The following is a 23,150-nucleotide window of genomic DNA, read 5'->3' on the forward strand; positions in this document are numbered from 1 at the left end:
TTCATCGCGGTAGTTACTCCGCGGTGTACGCACTAAGACAGCCCGAGAGCAACAGCCATGCACCAATGCTTCAACTCTGGAGGAATACACCTTGCCTTTGGAACCCTTAGAGGATTTTAAAATTCGTACTCACGTGCGTCCTTAGGATCCGACATCACAGCGGCATGGAAGAAACGGATCACTTTGTACCAGGCTGCGAGAAGCGAGCTCACCTTCCAGACCTCCCGTTCGTAGCTTACCCGGTTCCAGGCAGTGTTATATTCGATACTTCCACAGAACTGGTTTCCATCTTCAAGTCGAAGCCATCGTCCTCCCCTACTTTGAACTGGAAAATGATCGAATCACAACTACGTCATCATCGTTCTGGCTTCAGCTGTATACAAGGCTATAGGAGGACAATTCCGTGACACACACGAACCGTTGCGATAACGCCGGGAGTAGCTGTAGTAACCAGTTCCTGTCACAAGTGACACGTGCATGGTCTTTTTTTAATGCATTGGCGCCACTGTGCTTATCGGCGGCGTAAACATATCCTTTTGCAGCCGGCAAACCCAGTGGTGGGATCAGTCTTGAGCATGGCCTTTGAGCCCGACTGGCTTTCATAAAGACCACAGTACGACTCACAGGCAATCATGTATGCAGGCATGGCAGTAAGAAATTACTCCAATGATCTCGCGAGGCATATTTTCCCTGGACAGGTTTTCTTAAGTTGATACTACCTCTGACGGTGCACCTTTTCGTGCTACACATTCGACTTTGTGTTTTGAATCCACGTGCGCCATAGTGGACGCTTGTGTTGCCGTCATTACCCTTTGGAGGAGGTAAACATTGCTTACCCCACCATGTGTCGATGATCCGACGCTGCGTCGAAATTATTATTGTCTCCACCCATGGGCCGTATGTGGCGGCGAAACTTGTTGCAGTTGCAACTTGTTGCGAGGCGAAGAAAATAGGAGCGGACACGTGATCAAGTAACAGGACATACCGTAGATTTAGGAACAGTTGCTATAGAGACTACTCGAAGCGGTACTGTATTGAGGACGCTGCGTCTTCCCTGCACGCGCAAACATGAGACATTGCCGGTTAGCAGGAAGATGTCCTAGGCGTATTCTGGTGGCTCCAGGATGTGCACCGCATCCCACGAATATTATTTGTTTGTCACCTAACGCTGGACCATTACGGTCCAGCGTTCGCCTAAACACGGGACGGCATGAGTGTAATCTCTATATTTTGGTAAGGAACAATTTTCAAAGGGTTATCTAAGGCGAGGTCAGCTCTTCCTTTCTTCCACATATAAAAAAAATCCATTTCTCCCGTCTGCTCCCTTTCTGTGCAGCCGCCACCGCTAGAGGCGCTGGAGTGCCTCGGCGTCGACGACCGTGCAGAGCCGGGGCCCCCCTCAGCGATGCGGCGGCGTTCCCCGGCGGTGCCCTCTGCGCTGCTGCTGCTCGCGCACCTCTTGACCCCCGCTGAGCCCCGAAACTACACATGGCCCATAAAGCGAGCAGCGAAGATCGACGGTGACGTCGTGCTTGGTGCCCTCATGATGGTGCATGAGCGCGAGGACAAACTCACGTGCGGACCTATCATGCCACAAGGTGGCGTCCAGGCGCTCGAGTGTCTCCTCTTTACGTTGGACTGGGTCAACAATAACAAGGATTTCCTGCCAGGGATTTCACTTGGCACTTATGTGCTCGATGATTGCGATAAGGACACGTACGGCCTCGAGCAGGCGGTCGACTTCATCAAAGGTATGGCTCTTTTTAAAATCACATTTGAAGCGAAATATTTTTTTCCTGCTAACGTATATGATGTAACACAAAAGCAAAATGTTTAGACAACAACATGGGGAGCAACACGAAGAGCAGTATTTCCTTCCCACGTCTCCGATCGACCGGTATGGTAACGATACGGTTCTCTCAAGCGGACATTAAGCTGAAATAGACTACGGCATGTGCTACGGCATAGAGACAAAAGAACATTATCTACCTCCTTGTGGATTCATTCATGAGAAGGAGTTGCTTTCCTCATTTTTTTCAGAGCACAGAGTTGATAAAACTACCAGCTACAGGTGATCACTCGCACCGAAGTATGGAAGTTGAATCCGGTTGATGTAGTTTCTGGGTGTTATTGATCTCTTGTAGCGCTATCAATTATATCTGGAGATTTATTATGCAGCCAGGGAAAGACCCCGGTGCTTCGAAAAAAAAAAAGAAAAGTCAAAATTCCCGAGTAGCGGACATCGAAATTGAGGCTGAAGATTATGAAGATTAGGTAAGGATGAGGAAGTTGAGGATGAAGACAAGGAAGAAAATAGGGTGACGCAAAAAATCGGATTTTTTCCGAGTGAATAACTGTACATTGGAACTTGTAATGCAAGGAACGTCGTACCTTTCAAGCAGAGTATATGGAAATAGTTTACTTACCAAGAATGTGTTTTGCTTCATACCCTCGCATTAATTTCGGTTCTAAAATGGCTACTGGGTTAAAAATGCTCGAAAGCTTTCTATTTTCTACAGAAATGACGGAGAAAGTTATTATTTCCTTAATGACAGCTCCTTCTTGGCTCCACACTAATATTATGTGTTAGTATCACACAATAATATATATATATATATATATGTATATATACAGGGTGCGTCACGTAACGTGTCATTTGACCTTTGTAAAAAAGAAAAAAAAAACGGCTCAACAGGAAAATATGGGGTAAGCGGCTACCTTCCGGACATTTAATTTGCCACCGACTAAAATTACTTTCGACGAATTTTAAATGATATAAATCGAATTTTTTAATTGAACTCAGAAATTTGTCTAGTCAATGTAACGTTTTTCTCGCTAAATCGGATAGACCGTGGTTGAATTAGCCAAACCCGCCGCAAAATACGATTCGTAGTACGGTGGTTATGTCCAGAAAAGTTGTCCCGAAAATTGAGGTTTAGTTGCGTATATTTGGGCGACGCACTAAGTCGGCCGCAACACAGCGGCGTGAGGAGAGCATATCACTCGCTATCTGACAGAGCGCCGGCTGCAGAAAAGGATGAAAGAAAGGCAGATAAGCGGCTTTGGGAGATGCGAAGGCATTAAAAAGAAAGCTAAGTGGTGCATTTCTTCCATGCTGTTGGAAGGTGCGACTCTTTAGCGTAAATGCCTGATCGTACGTGTACGTAATACACCGCTCTGTCGTGGTCGGAACGCCTCCTGCTTGCTTTGACATATGCCCGCCCCTCTTGAACATCCCGTCGTTTTCCACAAACACCCGTTACAAAAAGAGTACACGAATGTGAATCACACAACTTTGGTTTACCCGGTTTTCATGTTTTTTTGTGGTCTGCACGCTAAAAACGAAGCTTCACCCCACAACATACCGAGAACCAACCGTTTTATGCTGAATGATATGGCTCAGTTTCGTGATTTGCAGAAAACAGTGGGTGTACGCCTTTCTGGGACACTTATGCACACACGTTAAATGTACCAAAAAGGCTTATACACCTACCGTTTTCAACAAATGAGGTGACATACAATACTATCAATGGACATATTGACTCGTGAAAAGCGGTGTTATGCGGTGAAGCTCTGTTTTTAGAGTGTGGTGGGGGAGTTGTGAACATCGTGCTAGAGCAGCGACATCCAAGTGTATCGTCGCGCGAGCCGCCCCAACTAAAAATGTTCAAAGTGCCCGCCACCATAATTGCATAGTCGTGATCTGCGGACAATGTCCCGCGTTGTTCTTTTAATTTCCCTTGAGCGAAGTGACCTGCAGAAAGAAGTTATTTTCCCCTGCAAGTGAAGCGGGTTCCTTTGCATGCCTCCTCCTCGATGCGTCCCCACAAATAAAAATTCATGGGAGTCAAGTCCGGTGGCCATGACACAGGCCCCAAATGGCCTATCCATTTTTTACCGAGGAGTCGGTCCAGAAACTGTACTGCCTGACGGACAGAGTCAGGTTGGTACCACAAAGTCAGTCGCTCCGCAAAGAGCAAATTATCAACAAAATTCGATATAAAACCTTCTAGGATTTCATTGCCGTATATGTGAATGCTCATACGCGCCCATAATAGAAAAAAAAAAATTACGTTGAATTTACATTTACTTTGAATTAGCATTGTTTCTCAGATTTCAGCGCAAATGATGTTTATTTGAAAGCAGAGAGAAGGTGCAGCGTGCAATTGCCAGGGTGTAGGCAGGCGCACTATAACTATTTCCCGTAACGGATCGTGCCGATGCTTAACGGCCAGAGCGCCAATGTGGCAGGTAAGAGAACTAAGCGTGGCACAGCTTTTTCTCGGGAGATTTCAGGCATGGTATAATGGATGTAGGCCTAGCTATTATAGATCCGACAGGCAATGTCAGAGAGCGTCGAAGCCAACTTGATATCATAATTTTTGAAAACCACCGTTGCCTTACTGATTGCAAGGTTGCGTGTTCGAACACGACCACCAGCAATATGGCGGTTGCTTCGATCTTATTTTTCCTGTATGGGTGCGCCAAAACAGTTAATACCCAGCATTCGGTTCAGTACAGGGTGCTGAGATTTCGTTAAAAAAGGTGGCGGAAATTTAACCACGAACGGATTTAAGGATTGAACATGAGACAATTCATGTTCTGAGGCGGGAACATATAGAAAAGACAAATACTTACAAAGCCCATAAGAAATTAATGATGATCTTTCATCATGGATTAAGGTTGGTTTAGAAGAAGAACGGAGCTCAAATCGCCAAGGGTTTCGTTCTAAGCGGTCACTCACGTAAACGAGGACGCTTCTTATCCGTACCTGAGTGTGCTCCGACTACGGAAATAAATTTAATATTACCCCGTAATTAAAGTGCTTTATTATGTCGCGTTAAATACCAATGGAGCAGCTCATTTCAGTGACATTCGTAAAAAAGTAGTTTGTAAAAATGTCAGTACATCAGCAGCTGCATGAAATATTCACAGTCTTTGTGGTGGGTAAGGAACATTACATATGTAGAGACGCATGCTGAGGAGCGTCGGAACGAGGAGAGCAGGCAGATTTTTTCAACATTTTAAAGTAGTTGCCCGTCTGACACCACGATACGAAACCCAGCCTCTCACGGAAGAAACCTCTGCCTAATTAACCGCCCTTTTCGACTGGAATTCCAGTCCACCTGTGACGTTTTCACAGCGCAAGCTCTTCCTGCTGGAAGCTGTTTCTTCTCACGTTACGTTGCGCCTAATCATTTGAAATGGGTGTGCACACAACACGCGAGAGATAAACGAATATTTGGAAGCGCATCCGTGCAGGGCCAGCTCGGTTCGCTGCGCAAATTAGTTGCGCTTGATGGAACGAAGCCCATCATCTCTGACCAACTTGCACACTTCGTAAAAGAGCTTCAACGGGAGCTGAATCGGAATCTATGCCTAATTAAACTTGGAGATTGCGTCTAGCGCATCTCTAAGATTAATTATTTCCTACGACATCTCGAATATTCATCCTTCATCGGACAGGTTGTCACGCGCTTTTGCGTAGCCGTCTTATTGATTACCCAGTAATTTTCATAACTTGCAACGTGCCTTCACCAAGCGCATATTTTTTTGTCGTGTTGAGGTTCCTGTAAAGCGTGCTTTGCCTGCGTATCACAGAAACGCCGCAGGGAAGCTCACTCAATGTCACGGATTTTGACGTTTGTCCATCTTGCTAAAGCCGTATTGACTTTCAGGATTTGATTTTCTTATCGAAAAGTAGGAAACCCAGTGATACGGTAGGGGAAGATGAAAGGAAAAAGCTCAAATCTGCCAATATTTTGAACAGAGACTCCAAGTGAAAAGTATGCAAAATCATAGAATAGTCCCAAAATATTCCTGTCTGGGGCTTCTTTTTGTATAAATTTGATGTTATTGAATTGAATGTTATTAAATTTTATTGAATATTATGGCTTCTACTTGGTTACATTTTGAAAAGGATCCGTAAAATACATAACCAAAAGCTGCATTGTATCCATTATTATATTTATTCCATTTGCCCATTACCCATTTCGTTTCATTTTATTTCATTTCATTTTATTACCCTCAAGCGCAATTGCATTACAGAGGGGAGTGAGGAAATAGAATACACATATAAAATAGTATGAAAATAACAATACTGTAACAAAGAACAATGTTATAACAACAGGAGCTGATAGACTGCTTTACGAAATGAATCTGGGTTAGTTATCTGAACTATGTTACGTGGAAGGTGGTTCCACTCAGTTGCCGTATGCGGGAAGAAAGTATGAAAGTAAGAATTAGTGTTACATGAAGGAATGGGAACTTTGCAACAATGATCATTGCGGGACGAGATGTAAAAGGGGCGAGTGATAAATTGTGTGCTCAATTCGGCGTGCTGATAAATTTTATGAAAGAGACAAAGCCGAGATATTTTCCTGCGTATCTGAAGTGGTGGCAAACCCAGAGATTCTTTCATTGATGTGATGCTGCTAGTGCGATGGTAGTTTGATAGTATAAAACGTGTATAATGGTTTTGTATCATTTCAATGGCAGAGGTTAGTGTGGAAGAATTAGGATCCCAAATGGCTGATGCGTATTCCACTTTCGGACGAATTAAAGTATTGTACATAGTTAGCTTAATATTGGCAGGGGCCTTTGAGAAATTACGCCGCAAATAACCTAATGAACGGTAAGACTTACCAGTGACGTAGTCCACATGGCACCTCCAACTAAGGTCAGAAGTTATATGCACACCAAGGTACTTATAAGATTGAACAGTTGATAAGGTTGCGTTGTTTAGTATATAATTAGGCGGAGTTGAATTAGTATGTGAGACTCGCATGACTTTGCATATATTAGTGTTCAGAACCATCAACCATTTGCTGCACCAATCGGCAACGCTGTTAAGGTCGGACTCTAAGAGGATGGTGTCAGAAGTGTCAGGTATTTCCCGAAAGATGACGCAGTCGTCAGCGAATAAGTGGATAGAGGACGTTATGCTGTTAGGCATGTCGTTAATATAAATTAGAAAAAGAAGGGGACCAAGCACGGATCCCTGGGGTACACCAGATTGCAGATGTGTAAAGTTGGAGTGAAAGCCACATCGCGAGACAAACTGAGAGCGGTTGAGAAGAAAATATTCAATCCAAGTTTCATGTGCAAAAAACGATGCGAGGAAAACAAAGGTAGACGTGCCGTTGATCACTTATAGAGTAATCCACGTCAGGCTGAGAGAATGTTTACGCGCACATTCAGTAAGCCTCACTCGCAGTCTGTACCTAAAATAAGAAAAAATGGACGCCACCCAAACGACGATCTTGCTAAACACAAAACGTCTACCATGCAAAGAGCCACAAGTACATGATACGGAATCACTATGCACAAGCCAAACGCATTAACGTCGCCGCACGCCTAGCAACACTCCGCTCGGAATAGCAGCAGCCATTTTCTGCTCCCGGGACAGTATAGTATTTATGACTCCAATATGGGTACGCTTTGTCTTCTCTCGAATTTTTCTTTCCGATAACAAGCATGTTATCGTGGCTACGTCGAAAGTAGAGCAACAGGAGGAGTAATTCGTTTAAGAATCGCCGTTCCTGTAGCGTTGCACGCGCGGAACTGACAAAAATATCACGTCCTTCGTTGGGACTCATTAGTCCGTTTTCACTTGGTGAGTCGAGTGATGTGCACCTTCTGCCGCGGCTAATTCCTCCCCTCCAGGACCCGTAGAAAAAAGGGACAACAATTATTGTAAGAAGCAAAAAGGCCTTACGGAAAGAAAGAAAGAAAAGAAGCTGTTCCTCCCGGTATGTTGTTATCTTCCAGGGAGCAGCCGGGTATACTTAGGCCTAACGGGAAATGCTGAATCGTTCCGCAAACATGGGTCAGCTATCGCCAACTTTGAATGTTTGTAGGATTCCTTAGGTTTGTGTGAGCACTTAAGCAGATACGTTGGACAGAGACGACAGACAGGGCTTCTTTGTCGAAGCTTTTGATTTCAAATATATTCTTTTGTGTCCGACGAAATAGGTTTTTTCTCGTTTTAAAAAAGGAAGTTGCCGCGAAACTGTACATTTTTCGAGCAGAGGAGATAGTGTAAGAGGGCGACGGTTGTCTCAACGTGTGGAATAAATTTACACTTTCGTCGAGGGTATTTCTAGCCTGCCCTGAGGCGGGAAAGACATTCCTAAGGCTTTCTTTGAAATTAGGATGGATGTCTCTGCGAGTACAATAGCATTACGAAGCATAATTCATGAAGATGTCATGCAGGAGATCACACACGAAATGGTTTTCCGATAGTTTTCTTATCAAGCGTGTGGCCGTTTGATATCTGTTAATGCGCACATGGTAGACATGATAAGGGTGGTAAGGGAGCTTCTACCCAGTGTCTGCTCTTCCGGAATAAGCGTATTGTTGCACTGGCGACACATCATGGGAGTCTTACTACAGTGGATAGAGATACAATGGCGAAAACAGCAGAGTCGACAACCCTTCCTTCTGGAAATTTCAAAGTGAAGTTCGAGTAGTGCGTAGTTCTGGTTTGGGTTAATTTGCGTAGCGAAATTTGGCAATTTACATCTCAAAGTACGTTCGCTTCTCAGGGTGTTTAATAAGAACGACGGATTTGAACAATGACTGGCTCCAATTCTGTTGTCCCACATTTCCCAGAAAACATCTAATTAATAACGTAATTAATGAATTTAAGCTAATTAGTCGTTCAGTAGTTGCATTCACTGTCCCATGGGATGTCCGCCTGCTTTCGCAGATTTTTTAAAAATAGAAATTCTGCGTGGAATGAAAAGAAAGAAAGGGAAAATACCCCGTATATAACCCTTCCTGAAGATGTGGAGGAAAATGCTTAACACTTTTGCACTTATGAAACTGAGGCAGCGTAGGAAGAATTTCTGTATGAAGTTGCGAGCGTACCGATGATATTTCAAGACTGTTATTTCGACGCTCTATTAATCTGTGAAGGGGACTGTCGCCTGTGACATTCGCGCAAGTGGAATGCAACCGAAGGAGCACCTGGTAGCTGTTATTATGGTTGCCTTTGCCGAACCTTACTTGCACTATATCAGCTATTACGAGAGGCTATTCCATGGCAATGGATGGAACTGTCATAAAAGGTTCGCGAAAGGGAAGCGGTTACTTATAATAATGCTGTGATAGACCCGAATGGCAAAACCAGCGTTCGGGTTACATTCACACTATATTTGTCCTTTCTTTTAAATTCGTATTCAACGCAACCACCGAAGAACTGTGATATTTAAGCAGCTTGAACACGATGGTCCACGAGCAGCCGCGTCAAGTCCTCTATGTACTCAAGTAGAAACCGTCATGTAGGTTACCCCGCGATTCTTTGAAGAACGATAAACTGGTCCTCCGTCATCTGAACTCAAGGGGGTTGCGTAGATACTAACAACGGCGAGGCTTCGAGCATGCACCTGCACACTACGTGTTGCATCTTTTCGCTTGACGAGCGACTAACGGCGAATTCGGGTGGACATTTCATGGCAACGCGGCCTAGCGCTGGGAAATTGCCCACGCTGGATCATGTGACCACCCGAACTTGAGTGCCAGGAATCGAGCGATTTTAGCCGCTTGTATCAAGCTAGGGACATCGCGGTCGCTCGTCTTCGTGTTTCGTCGTCTGCTAACCCACGTGAACTTGGACACGCGGGCCAATGCGGGCCCTCGCCACCCTTGGAGTGAGGATGTAGTTGGGTAACCCGCTGCCCGGTCGTATCGAGTCCGGGCGCAAAAAGTCCTAGCTGGCAAATTCCGGGCGCTCGGAAAGCGCTACGCGAACATGCAAGACTTCTTCACTTTTACCAAGCGAAATGACCACACGAATTCGCCATAAGAAGCGTGCTCAGAAAATCTCTTCTCACATCGCTCTACACTCTTTTAAATGAACTTCACAGCATATCACCCTCCTAGCCAACCATCATTGCGAATGATATCGTTACCTGCAATGATTTGTTGAAAACGGGACTTTGTGACACTTATGCTGATCATAATTGTCACAAAAAAGGCGCACGCCTCCCGTTTTCAACAAATCAAGGCGGATAACGACATAATTCTGGATGTTTTTTTTAATATAATTCCGCATTAGTGACGCGAAGCAACTGTGGCTATGAGCTGCATACAGACGTGGACAGGTGCAGAGAGGACAGCAGGAAGGAGTGGTGGACAGCGGAGTTAATATGCATCCCTGCCGACTTCAGGGGGAACTGTGCCCACATTCGTCGGGAGTGTCTTCGGAAAACACAGCTCAGACAGGATTCGAACCCGTGCCACCTTCCAGTCTCAGGCGCATTCAGGATGTCCTGCGGCTGTCCTTCCAAACCGAAACATGTAATTCATATATGGAGAAAAATAAAAACAATCCGGGGGTTCATCATACCTGCGTTCTGAAAACGTTCTCAGAAACTGGGACGCGGACACGAGTTGACCAATCAGTGCGGGTACAGAAACTACCAAGCTTGTCGGCACTGTGTTCACGGTTATCACGGTCACCTTATCGGGTGACTGCAGAGTTGGATCTACGCTCTAGATTTCTTCCAGCTCTGAAATGTTGAAGGAAAAGCCTCCGAAAAGCCTCTATGAAAGGCCTTTGAACCACAAATACCGGCAAATGGCTGCCGACATTACCTTTCGACCGGCAGAACGAGCAAATAACTGTCATGGTGGCCTGAACAAGGTTCTTAATTGAGGGTTACGCTGGTATATCTTCTTCATTGGGTGGGAGTTTTTTTCTTGTGTGGGCGTCGTGGATTGGGTCCTACCTTCCGGGATGCTCTTAAATACGACAAGGATTCCTCTGTGGCTATTTTTTTTCTCCGCGAACCCCGTTAGGAGTGAATTTCCTCCGTCCAATCAGAGAGGAAGTCGATTTGTAGCTAGGGAGCACTCACACCTTGTAGGATGATCTACTCGAGGTCGCGGGGGATTGCAGTTTGGCAGACAGAACTGGCGTTTAGTGACAATGTAGCGCAAAATGGAAAAAAAAAGGAAAAAGAAAAGGAAAGGAAAGAGAGAGAGACAAAGACGTTGCACAAAACAGGAATTCTGCATAAAAAAAATACCTCGTTTGAAGTACAAGTCAAAGCGTGGGGTTGCACATCAGGTTCTACAACCCGCATGTCTTCAGTTTTCTTTCCGCTTGAACTGGAGCAACCTGCAAAAAGTCGAGGTATTCATGGAGTTTCTGGTGTGTACTGGGTTGCTCCAGGCGGATCCAGGACATTTGCTCACCGCCCGAAAGCTCAAGACGGACAAATGCTCACAAAGTTTTTTGCGTGCCTGTTGGTTTCGCAAGTTATGTGTCGTGTTTGGTAGCACAGAGTAATAGAAAAATGTCATCTGTCACCGGAGAATGTACTTTGTTGTGGCTGGGGGGTCACTGGTGGGAAACAGAAAATTTTGGCGTCACGTTTTCAGCCACGCGCACGACTGATAATAGAAAAATTATGACTGCTGACTGACTGATAAATACTGACTCCTTGATAGTAAAATAATTCGTACACGAGCACAAGCGTAGAAGCATAGAAAAGGACTCACGTGGTAGCGGGTTATGTCGGTAAAAGCGGGCCGCCAGTATAATAATCGTGGGAATTTATTGGACGTTCATTTACTTCAAAAAATATCTTTAATAGTTGCAAAGCAGACTGATTTTTCTATAGTCGTGCTCAACTTAAGAAGGAAAGGAAATCTAGTCCGCCAACTATACATACGATACATTAGAGATAAACAGACTGCAGCGCCACCATCATTCTGCTGCAGCGTAGTGTCACGCGGCAAGTCTTAACAGCCAATACGGAAGCAGAGTGACCATGACACAGCGAGAGAGCGTGACCTCTCTGCGGCGCAGTAAGATTTTCAGGGCTGACCGACTAGGCGACTATAGTGAAAATTTCGCGTGCCTGACAAGTGCAAAGCATATAAAGATAATGCTTATTAATGCTGCTTTTACGAAATACTGCGAGGCTAACATCGGGCTTAGTGCAAAGCAAACTAATCCAGCGAAATATGGAGAGATCGAATGGTCTGAGAACATATACCATGATAAAACTTGTAGATTAGGAGCGCAACCATATATCTCGCAAGAATGTGAATATCTACAATAGACAGATAATGGAAAGCGAAAGATTAGAATCACGGAGGGGCGTAGACAAAATAATCCGCAGGGCTCTCTTCTGGACAATTAAAAGGGGATTGAGATTAGAGGAATAAGTAAGACCGTATACCTCCATGGCATAAGAAATATGTGAATCAATTAGAGCATAGTATACCATAAGAAGAATATGAACAGGGAGAAGTACGTAGTCTAAGCCTAGAAAGAGCATATAGACCAGAGAGGGTCTCGGATCGAACAAAACTAATATGATCATCCCAACATTAATTTTCTTCGAGAATGATCCCTAGGAACATTGCAGAGGGAACCCTTTCGAGAGCTCAGCCAGAAAAGAAGTCTCTTGTTCGAAATCCAAGAGGGCGTGGACGCAAAATTACATATGAGGTTTTTTGAATACTGGGGACCAATTTATTATGTGAGAGCCAAAGGGAGAACTTACTTAAAATATTGTTGGTTTTTGCAAATAGAACGGAAGTGCTAACGGCATCAACAAAAATGTTAGTGTCGTCAGCGTTAAGAAAGCAATTTTCTGACAAATAGTCAGGCACGGGTCATTAACGTAAACAAGGAATAAAAAAGGTCCCCGAATAGAGCCCTGGGGGACACCATTTGTCAAGTGCTTAACGCTGGAGTAATATCTCAATATAGACACAAATTGCTTCCGATTATGCAAATAACTTTGTAATAACCTAAGTGGTACGCCCAGGATTCCATATCCTTCTAACTTTCCAAGGAGGATTTCATAATTTATTAAATCGAATGCCTCGGTCAAATCTACAAAAATGCCCATAGTAAGGAGTTTAGATTCTATATTCTTTTTCATTTTTTCAGTTGCGTTCACCAAGGCTAAAGACGTTGACTTATCTCAGCGGAAACCAAACTGAGAAGGATTTAGTAAGTTAAACATTTCAAATAATTTTTCTAATCGATTGAGTATTAATTTTTCGAACATCTTACTAATAGAAGGAAGTATCAATACGGGACGATAATTCCCCACTGCAGTTAGGGGTAGCCCACCGAGAATTACAGGAAATAAGCGCAACAATCAACTTAATATATGCGGGTCAAACGGAACGCAGTATATGCGCTAGATTTTGGGTTCAGTTTCATGCCGCTCCATGTTTTACTTCATTTTTGTTCGTTTGTTTTCTTTCCACTCATATATGATGCACAAGTGACTATTAACAGCACCTCTCAGAGAAAAAGGTGATTATTATTCTGCAGCCATCATACAGCACCGTCTTTTGTGCGCATTCATGAGGCAAACATCACTTCTAAACGTCTTTTGTCCTAATATTGATCTACATCCCTTCGATCCCTGCGATATGAAAACTTGTGGCGGTCGATACTTGGAGTGCGATATTTGCATGCATCTGTGCGCCCCGGGTCGTGACGAAGTGTCACTCCAGAATTAATAAGTTTATAGAATTGGTTATTGATGAGTGATCTTGCCTGCTCACATGTGGCTTGGATGAAATCTCCAGGCAAAAGGCAGTCGAGCTTGTAATCTACTCACCGCTACCCTGTTTTGAAATTCCGAGGTGATAAAAGAGAAAAACAATAGAATGATGGCAGCCTTCTATGTTTAATTGCCATTACAACGTTCCACTAGAGGAAACTGTCTCTGCCTCAGGAGCCTTGGTGATGTTCATATTAAAAAAAAGGGCCGTTGTTTAACAGTTGAATTGGATGTTTGTGATAAGTTTATAAGCCAGTCATGGAGAGCAACCTAGTTTGACACTCTCTTTTGTTAGAGAGGCCAAGAGAAAACTTGCTGTGACACCTGTTTTACAAAACATGGAATATAGCGGGTGTTTTCTTTATATCTGCAACAGGTTTTCCTTAACAGAAGCTATGAGAGGAGCATATGGATGCCATTTTTGCAGTTGAGTTATACGGACATCCTCTCGACCAGATGATATTAACTACAAGATGACCTGAGATTCATTCATAAATCTTTAAGCGCTTTGCCTCCATATTCCAATTGGAGGATGACGTATATCTTATCATAAATGGATTCTCAAGGGCCATTCGAGAAGGCCCACATCTTTCGTCTCATTGTGATGTGGCGAGAACCGGTTGAATAATACTTACGCTCGCTTTCCCTCATGGAGCCGTATCTCTCATGTAAGATCATCCGTAGTGCCATGGAAATATGTCGTGAAACCCTTCTCACGAGAGGCGCCACCTTCCAAATCTAATCTCCAGAACTTGGGAGGAACTACCTCGCTGATCTATCTTGACGGTGGAAACGGCCGAAACTTGATTGTCCTGGACTCAGATGGCAACTTCGGAACGAAACATCGTGGATGAAATTACGGACCCCGCTATGTATGAGTTCTGCTTCAAGCCGATGAGGTTCATGATGGGGAATTCGCCAGGGAATGTCGGGTATATAGTTTTAGATTGCAGGGATTAAGACCCGATTTCACCCTTTAATCGATATTCATCCGAATCGTGGTAAACTGGATATTTTCTTGGAATTACCTTCGAGAGATGACGCAGTTATCGAAGCCATATCGGTTCGGCCACAGCGAGTCAATGATTATTGGGTTCTGGGTACGCACGGCCTTTCCCAGAGCTCAACTTGACTTTCACCAAGGTAGAAATGGGCGTTTACGGCTTGACCAATTTTATGGGAAGCGGCGCCATCTCGTCAGAAAGCGGTTTGAGTCAGTTGTTCGACTTATGTTTCCGTCCAACTCACATAGCGTTTCAATACGCCGATTCACGAAATACATTGTGCGAGCATCGCTCCTTTAAAGCAACCTCTATGCTGGCTCCAAAATCATGTTACTCAGGTTTTTCCTCATTTTTCCGGATGTCAGCACAGTTCCCCCACTTATGTCCACAGTTGCTTCGCGGTGCTATAACGCACGCACGCAGTTCGTTCTGCGTTGAATTGTTCATTAGTGAAATACGCTGGCAACGTTAGAACGTCGTCTCCGTCCCGATCATCTTCGTATAAAAAGAAGAAAATGGGCCGGAATTACGTTGAACGAAGCATTTCCTCGCTTATTTTTTTCATTTGAAAGTGCGTTGGAAGAAACATTTTCTTCGTAATGAAGATTATGATGTGACGAAACATACGAGGCTCATTCGTGAAGCCAAAGATGAATCTCATGGAAGAGTATTTTTTGGGCTAAGCGAACGGTGAACTCGTCCTAATGAACCCGATGATACGATAGGAGTCTTAAACATTCAATCCTACTAATATCGAGGTACTCATACTCTCAATATGAGTGCCGATGCTGCGTAATATCAGGATACGCACGATCCGGTTTCATATGAGTTTCAGATCCAGATGGGTAGAATAGGTAGAATCCTGAGCCGTAACAAATGTAGCAGCCCGTGGACGACGACGTCGCGTCTCTACTACCGCGCGCCATGGCAGTTAGAGGAACAAGTTCTACCGTGCCGTTTGCATACATCAGTCTCAATAGCCTTGGTAGTGCATTGAGCACGCGCTTGCTGCCGGTGCTGAAGCTATTGAAATTGAGACCTTGTAAACAGGCCCTGAAGTAAGCCTCGAGTAACGTGCCGCCAATCTAAAGAGAAAGACCATCTGCTTTGCGTTGGTCCTTCCCGGCACTCCCTCTGCGACAACCCTTTGAGCTCACCTCTCCGTACAGGCCGTGGTAGTGTCGCCCTCTTCAGCCCTTCACTGGAACCCGCCCGGTTTACATCGCAGCTCTGCTCATTGCCATAACCACGAGCCTTGGGCGCAGCCGTACTCCGTCCCACGTGTCGTCCGTCATCATTCTCCACCTCGCGGAAGCGACACACGTACGGCTCCACGTCTGAGGGGGAGTGATGTAGCTGACCGTGGACGACGACCGCGCGTCATGGCACAAGCCAGTTTGTTCTGTCGGCAACGTCCTGGAGTGAAACCGCTGGTTGAGAAGCCATCATCGCCGATCAGGACTCATGTATAGAGGAAGAACATCTCCTCTATAAACTCACTGCTTCGTTTCGGACTACCGTATATTGTTTTTAGGACTACATATGTGCTATACTTTTTGGACAGATTTTGAAGTTTCGTTGTCTGTGTTGTGTCGTTTTCCCGTTTGCCCACGCTCATGCTTTCTCAGTATTCCGTTCCTATATAGCTCAGTTTTGAATAGTATAGCTATCTGCGGTTAAGGTCCAACTACGAGGCTACAATAATTTGCACACCAGACGATGGTGAGCGAACACGTCACATATAAGAGTTAGGGTGTCTCAATATTAGCTCCCCCTGTGTCCATGGGCGCCGTCACTCTTTCAGAAGCGTGGGGTTTCTGAGCCATGGCCTCCCCCCCCCCCTGGAAAAAATGCCTGTGTCCCTCCATCTTACCACCTTGAGAATGTGCTCATAATTTAGAGTACGACTCAGCTGCATCAAACTGGAGCCGCAATAACCTTAGCCTTGCGGAACATCCACTTAGGACGAAAATGAGCTCCCCTTTACGACACAGAGCGGCCTGACTCACATAAAGTGTTGTTGCTTCAATGACTGCCCATCAAAGCGTTCCTTTAAAGAGCATCGCCTCATTCCCTCCTTTCTTCCTAGCTTCGGCAGCGATAGAAAACGCGCGCTAGTCAACGATCACACTCGCGACTGCCACAATAATCGGAAAAAGCTCTCTTCTCTTCTAGCCCAACGTAGTTATATATTGAAGGGAAAAACTTGTTCCTCGTAGTTTGGCGACGGCCCAAGTCCTACAGCTTTCACAAAGGTGCACGGCGTTGATGATCTAGCTGAGGGGGAGAAGGATGTCAAGAAGGAAGTGGCTTAATTAATTGGGGACGTGAGAAGTCAAAGCGAGTCGCATCCAACGGTGCGAAAGGATTGGACAGAGTGTTTCAACCGCTCTCGTCAGCCATGCAGAAAAGCCTCTGACGTCATTGAAGTCTCATAAGGCTTGTGGGTCTAGGAGTTTTTTACGTTACTGAAATTTCTCTCTTCTCTTACGTCAGATGAACTGAGCCAAGAGATCAAGAGGTATGTTCAGCTGTGATCTTTAATGTGAAAAAATTAAAACAAATCGTGCAGTTCATGCAATTACGATATACTTATTTAGACAATTGTCATCACGTGTGAAGAGCCCCCCCCTCACTCTTTTTTTATGCCCTCCTAAAAACGGCTTCCCGGGTACGAGGCTAGTTCATGATGTCAATGTTCCTCCCTAACGCTTGCAAAAACGGTAAAGGCAAAGTTAAAAGCAAAAAAAAAAAGAGTAATAATGAAGTGTAAAAAAGTGGAAACAGTCCATTACTGCCATTCCATTATCAAGGCATACGCAATAAAAAATAGAAAAGAAAAAAGAAGAAAGAGGAAAGCGGACTAATAAAATTTATTATTCCATAAATCACTATACGCACACACACACACACACACACACACACATATATATATAGAGAGATTAGAAGCTTAGGAGGGCGGTTGACCACGAGAATGAAATAAGCAGGAAAAATCAGAAGACGACAAAGAACTTACAGGAAAACACAAAGGGGAGTTTATTAGCACATATAGGGGTCGACGTTTCGGCAGTCAGCGCTGCCTTCGACGGTCGAAGGCAGCGCTGACTGCCGAAACGTCGACCCCTATCCCTATATGTGTTAATAAACTCCCCTTCGTGTTTTCCTGTAAGCTCTTTGTCGTCTTCTGATTTTTCCTGCTTATATATATATATATCATTATTTCATAAATGTTTTCTATCTTTCTGTATTTTTTCTGTAGTCTCCTCGGAGTCAATAAATTTGATTTCAATGAGGTGTTCTTCCGTCCAGTCAATCGGAATGCAAGTTTTTTTTTTTTTTTTTTTTTCTGTTCGTTGGGGTCAAGCGGCATACTGCTGTACGTGTCCTTTCGACAAATGTCAGGTAACGACTGACTTACACTGTTTCCCGTAGGGCTGGTAACAACCGCCCTGCTACTGTTAAGAGATAACTGAATTGTAATTCACGTACCATTCGAGGAAAATAACAAAGCTTTCCTTTATTTATATCTCCTTTTTTTGCGATCTAACTCATTCTGTCTTCTGTATTTTCCGCATAGTGTCAAACACACACACACACACAAACCCAGTAGTTTATAGGGCCCATAACCCCAGCTTCAGTGCCTAAAACAAAAAAGCAAATTTTGGTGATAGGCGCCTAACATGGACTTTTTTTCATTTTACTTATTTACCGAAAGGTAGAACCATGCATTACATGGGGGGGGGGGGGGGGGATACTAAGTGATTATAATAGTGCATATACAACACAAGGATGAAAGACAATAAAAAATCAGGAAATCAACGAAGAACGTTGAATTGTCTCTCTGTCTACTACTTTATTTTAAGATGATAAATGCGGTGAGCTCTAGGTAAGAATAACATAAGTGGCTGTCTTGTTGAACAACAACAACAACAACAACAAATAAATCCTGACTCTACCGTCCCCCACAGTACCATCTCCATCTTTTCACCCAATTTCTTCACTCGCTTCATAAACATTTGATTAACTCTGTTGAAATAACCTACCTCCACAGTACTCTCTCGACAAGACAGCCACTTATTTTATTCTTACCTAGAGTTCACCCCATTCATCGTTTTAAAATAAAGTTGTAGTAGTTTACCTACAGTTGACAATTCAGATTTGTTCACTTTTATTTTATTTTCTCTTTTTCACTTTTTGTCGTCTTTCACCGTTTAATGGCCGGTTTTCGAGCCTAACTATCCGATGTTTAGTTATTACATAAAAATATGAACTTATTATGGCCTTTCGTTGTCGCCACTTTTGCTCCGTTTCCCCATTACTGCCTGGAACACTTGGCAAACACGCGTCGAGCTATGACGTCGGAGGATGTAACATCTTGAACCTGCCTTTTCATCGACTGCTTTTCATGCATTGAGCGGGCCAAGAATTACGACCGTTTTAAGAAATGTCATTTCGCGAGCATCGCTCGTTATAACAGCGAGGTCCTCGCCTTCACATAATGGATAATCTTGGGCGGTGCTGTTATAGCATAATTACGAAACACACGTGTTGTGTCGGTCGGAAAAATCAAAACAACGCTTCTCCGATGATCCCCTTTGAAAATAAGACAGTGGACTTTTCATTTTGTCGGCGTCCCACTGTGGATAACATGATCCTTCGCGGAGTACGCTAAGCAGTTTATCCACGAACTCGTCCTGATTTCAACCACCAACTGAACTCTGAAATACGAAATTCGATAGCATTGCAGCAGACGGTCTCTCACCGTACATGATTTGTGTGCGATGCAGCGGCAAACGTGACCATAGGAACACATACTTGTGGGGCGAGTGTACGCATTATACGTTCCTCATTTGCGGAACGTTCTAATCGCGTCTGCATCTCATCCGCAGCATACGGCCTATGCTGTAAATTCGCGGCGGCCCTGTTGTCAGACCACTTGAGGGGCTGGGCGTCCGTTCCTTGGTGGTAGCCAAGGTCGTGCTGTATGTGCCTGGGTTTTCCAGGCACAGTTCCTCCTGAAGTCGTCCCAGGACTCCTTTCTGCTAGACTAAACGACATTCCGTGGGTTTACTTCTTCTTGCTGCCAGATTCAGATTCAGATTGCGTGTTAGCGCCGCGAAGCAGCTGTGGCTATGAGCGGCGTACAGATGGGGGAACTGTGCCGACATTCGTCTGGAAGACAGCACAGCCGGCGGTAGGATTCCAACACACGACCTCGGCTACCACCAACGACGTTCATAGCCACAGTTGCTTCGCGGCGGAAGCTGTCAAATCAAAGATCATCCAATCTGCTATCCCACGTTTCCTATCAGCCGAGGCGAAAGAAACCGATACCGTGGCCTCAAAAAGTGCCTTATTTAAAAGTCTGATTCGCTGATATCGCTTACGTCATTATCCTCGTCCAAGATAAGATATTGTGTAACACGTAACCTTTCACACATCAGGTGACGGGATAAATCTCTCGATCCATAACAAGGAATGCAGCTGTTTTGGTAATCTCTGGCAGCCGTCACATCCTTCACATGGGATATGCCTCTTCTGTTCTCTCAGCCATGCCTTCCATTGTTCAGAGAAGAAACTTTTATTGCATCTTCGTTACTCGACGGCACATTTATTTGACGTGCTGCGACGTGACAAATTTGCTTTTTGCGGATCACAAGTCCGGTTGTCCCGCCTGTACAGTAAGCCCACAGCTTTGGTCATGTATACGCTGGAAGAATTTATGACTCTAGGCTAACAGCCGTGTTCTTTAAAACCAGTCTCATACAGCGGGGGATCCACTGCGGAATATAGAGGAGGGTCACGCTCAGAGCTCGTCAAAGTACTCTAGACTCTTCGTCAGTAGAACATCTCATCTTGGGTAGTTTTCTGACGAGAATCTGAGCGAACATTATAAACTGATGATGCCAACCAACTCTTTGTAGTTAAGCTTCTTATCATGTTTTGAATTTGTCCAAAAGAACACATAATTTGGTCACATAACCGGGCAAACTAATCATCAATAATTGGGCTTCTTGCATCACACCGCCACTCGTGCATTTTTTGACCCATCAGAACCATCAGATACGTGCCACCTACTGATAAGACTTTTATGCCCTGCTTAGATAAAGAGCCACGCATGAAAACGCCTGGTCAACAGTCGTGCCTATATCTATATGTTACAGGCGTCGGCAACCCGTGGTTCCACTGAAAGGCTTCCTTATTCGTTCTAAATTACATGCCGTTAACGTCAAAGCCATTAATCGTGGCGCGCATATCGCGTGCTCCATTAGTTTCCGTCTCTCCGAAGTTGGTCCTGTCTCTTTGTCCTGCCGCCGCTTTGAAATGATGGATGTCCGAAAGAGAACGTTGGGAAACCAAGCTTCATTTCATCTGGCAGCACATATTTGTCGGCCGACAAACGCAAAGGCAGTAACCGGATCCAGGATTTTTTTCTGAGAGGGGGTGTCCAGCCTTGGCCAGCATGGTAGATACACGATCTAAGTCAATTAAACACTATGTGAAGACAGAAATTAAGAAGGGGATCTGGAAATCCTGATCCCCCCTCTACAGGGTGTCCCAGCTAATTGTGACCATAGTTTTTAAAAATATATCACTTTTTCCGAGATGAAATCAATTGCAATATAGCATATACTGAAGAGCACTCCCTATGGGGGGCATTAGCAGACTCCTAAGGCAATGTCTTAATTAACTTTTTAACTATAAAAGCTACGAACTTGTTCCAGTGAGAACATCTGATCTCTTCGGTCAACAGATACCAAAGCCGTTTTCAGAACAAAAATCCGTTCGATAGCTCGTCCGCAAAAAATTCGTGAAGGAACACCCTTTATTTTTTTTTTCTTTATTTTCTTTTTAATTGCACATCTTCGAAGACGCGTCTTTCCTTCATCCCCAAAGTGAGAGAGTGAAAGAGCACAGTGCCGCCTCATGCGTCGAAGATTAGCTTTAATTTGCGGAAACAAAACAAATGTATCTGGTGACCCTATCGCAACTGCCCGTATCTTGGGCTGCCATTTTCTGTTTTCTTTTAATCTTGTTTCAAGACGCAAGAGGCGATAGTGCGCTCTTTCATCCTTTCGTATTGGGGGTGAAGGAAAGACGCGTCTTCGAAGATGCTCAATGAACAAAATAAAGAAAAAATGGTGTTCCTTCACGAATTTTTTGCGGACGATCTATCAACGGATTTTTGTTCTGAAAACGGCTTTGGTATCTGGTGACCGAAGAGATCAGATGTTCTCATTGAAACAACTTCGTAGCTTTTATAATTAAAAAGTTAATTACATTGCTTTAGGAGTCTGCTAATGCCCTCCTAGGGAGTGCCCTTCAGCATAGGCTATATTGCAATTGATTTCATCTCGGAAAAAGTGATAGATATATTTTAAAAAAATATGGTCACATTTAGCTGTGACACACTGTAGATCCGCCAGTGATCCTTGCCGACATCGGCTGGCGGGGTCATTAACAATTTTCAGCAGTGATGTTATTAACAAATTGTACGGTAACAGCACGGATTATGCGCGTCGCTAACAAAAGCAGGTGGAGAACTGAAACGTCGCTTATTGGCGAAATTTCTTCGCAAAAATGAAGAGCAGCTATGAAGGAAACGGAGAACAGAGCTAGCTGGTGAGTTATGGTGTCAGCACACGATGAACCAACATCAATAGCACAACCCATCTTTAGAAACAACTTCAAGTTTAAAACCCATCAGTCGACTTGAACTTCAAACCCCAACATTGAACTTCAAGTAGATTGATAAATATGGCGTGCCAGGGTTTCATATGAGCTGTTGCTGTCGTCTGTTACGTTAGTCGTACGTCCGCTTCCGCGCGTTCAAAATTCAAATTTCCATTGTCCAACCATGCTGCAGATCTCGCGGGCCGATATGTAGCGCTCCTACTGGATCGTGCAGACGGGCTTCTCCAGCGGGCTCCTCGAAGAGGTTGCCGATTATGCCATGCTCGTTATAATCTATGTAGGTCGTGGTTCGAACAATAGCTTTCTACTTTGACAAGAAATCTATGTGCCTCAATTCTCTGCTTTTCTAAATGGCGTGCAGTGACGACTTAAAGTACCATTCAATGATGGACTTTGAAGTTGAAGGGCTGTAATGTTGAATGCATTTCTAGAAGAGTGCTGTGTGGGCCGATACAGAGCAAGGAACCTCATTTAAGGTATCTCCTTAGGTCAGTGGTGCTACTAAACCGTTCTCAACAATAACCGCCATCGTGGACTCAAACTCAAACTCAAAAAGTGACTGCCATGTTCTGACAAAATCTGGTCCCACCAAACGTGTCTGACAGCTCTCGGCTGAAAGAGCTTCAATGCGGTCGCAACAATGGAACCAAAGCAGCGTTTGTTGACTCCAGAAGAAAAACAAAGCTTATCGATCGGCTTTACTGCAGCCACGCTGAGACTCTGCAACAGATGACTTATTGCCTCGGGAAACGGTCCAAGACGTTTTCTTTTTCTGAATCATCCTGGGCGGAATGAACGACGGAGGGTTCAATTGGACGCCCCAGAGAGGGACAAGGGTTGTCTACTGTTTCAATGGACGAGTAATGTATACAGTCAGATGTAACTGGCGCACAATCGCATTTTATTGGCT

General features: G+C 44.4%; 1 protein-coding gene across 3 annotated transcripts in view; it reads left to right on the forward strand.

Moving 5' to 3' along the window:
• Positions 1-561: 561 nt before the first annotated feature.
• Positions 562-23,150, forward strand: part of LOC135370038 (metabotropic glutamate receptor 2-like) — a 151,419-nt gene continuing 128,830 nt past the window's right edge. Inside the window, exons 1-2 of one of the 3 annotated variants that reach the window (XM_064603708.1) lie at positions 562-650; positions 1,337-1,751. In XM_064603708.1, the coding sequence (XP_064459778.1) occupies positions 633-650; positions 1,337-1,751 (433 nt within the window). In that variant the 5' untranslated portion in view covers positions 562-632. Of the gene's footprint in view, positions 651-1,053; positions 1,234-1,336; positions 1,752-23,150 lie in introns of those variants that run through there. The other 2 variants (XM_064603709.1, XM_064603707.1) reach the window with 2 other exon arrangements.

This window comes from Ornithodoros turicata, chromosome 10, assembly GCF_037126465.1.
Source record: "Ornithodoros turicata isolate Travis chromosome 10, ASM3712646v1, whole genome shotgun sequence".
NCBI lineage: Eukaryota > Metazoa > Arthropoda > Arachnida > Ixodida > Argasidae > Ornithodoros > Ornithodoros turicata.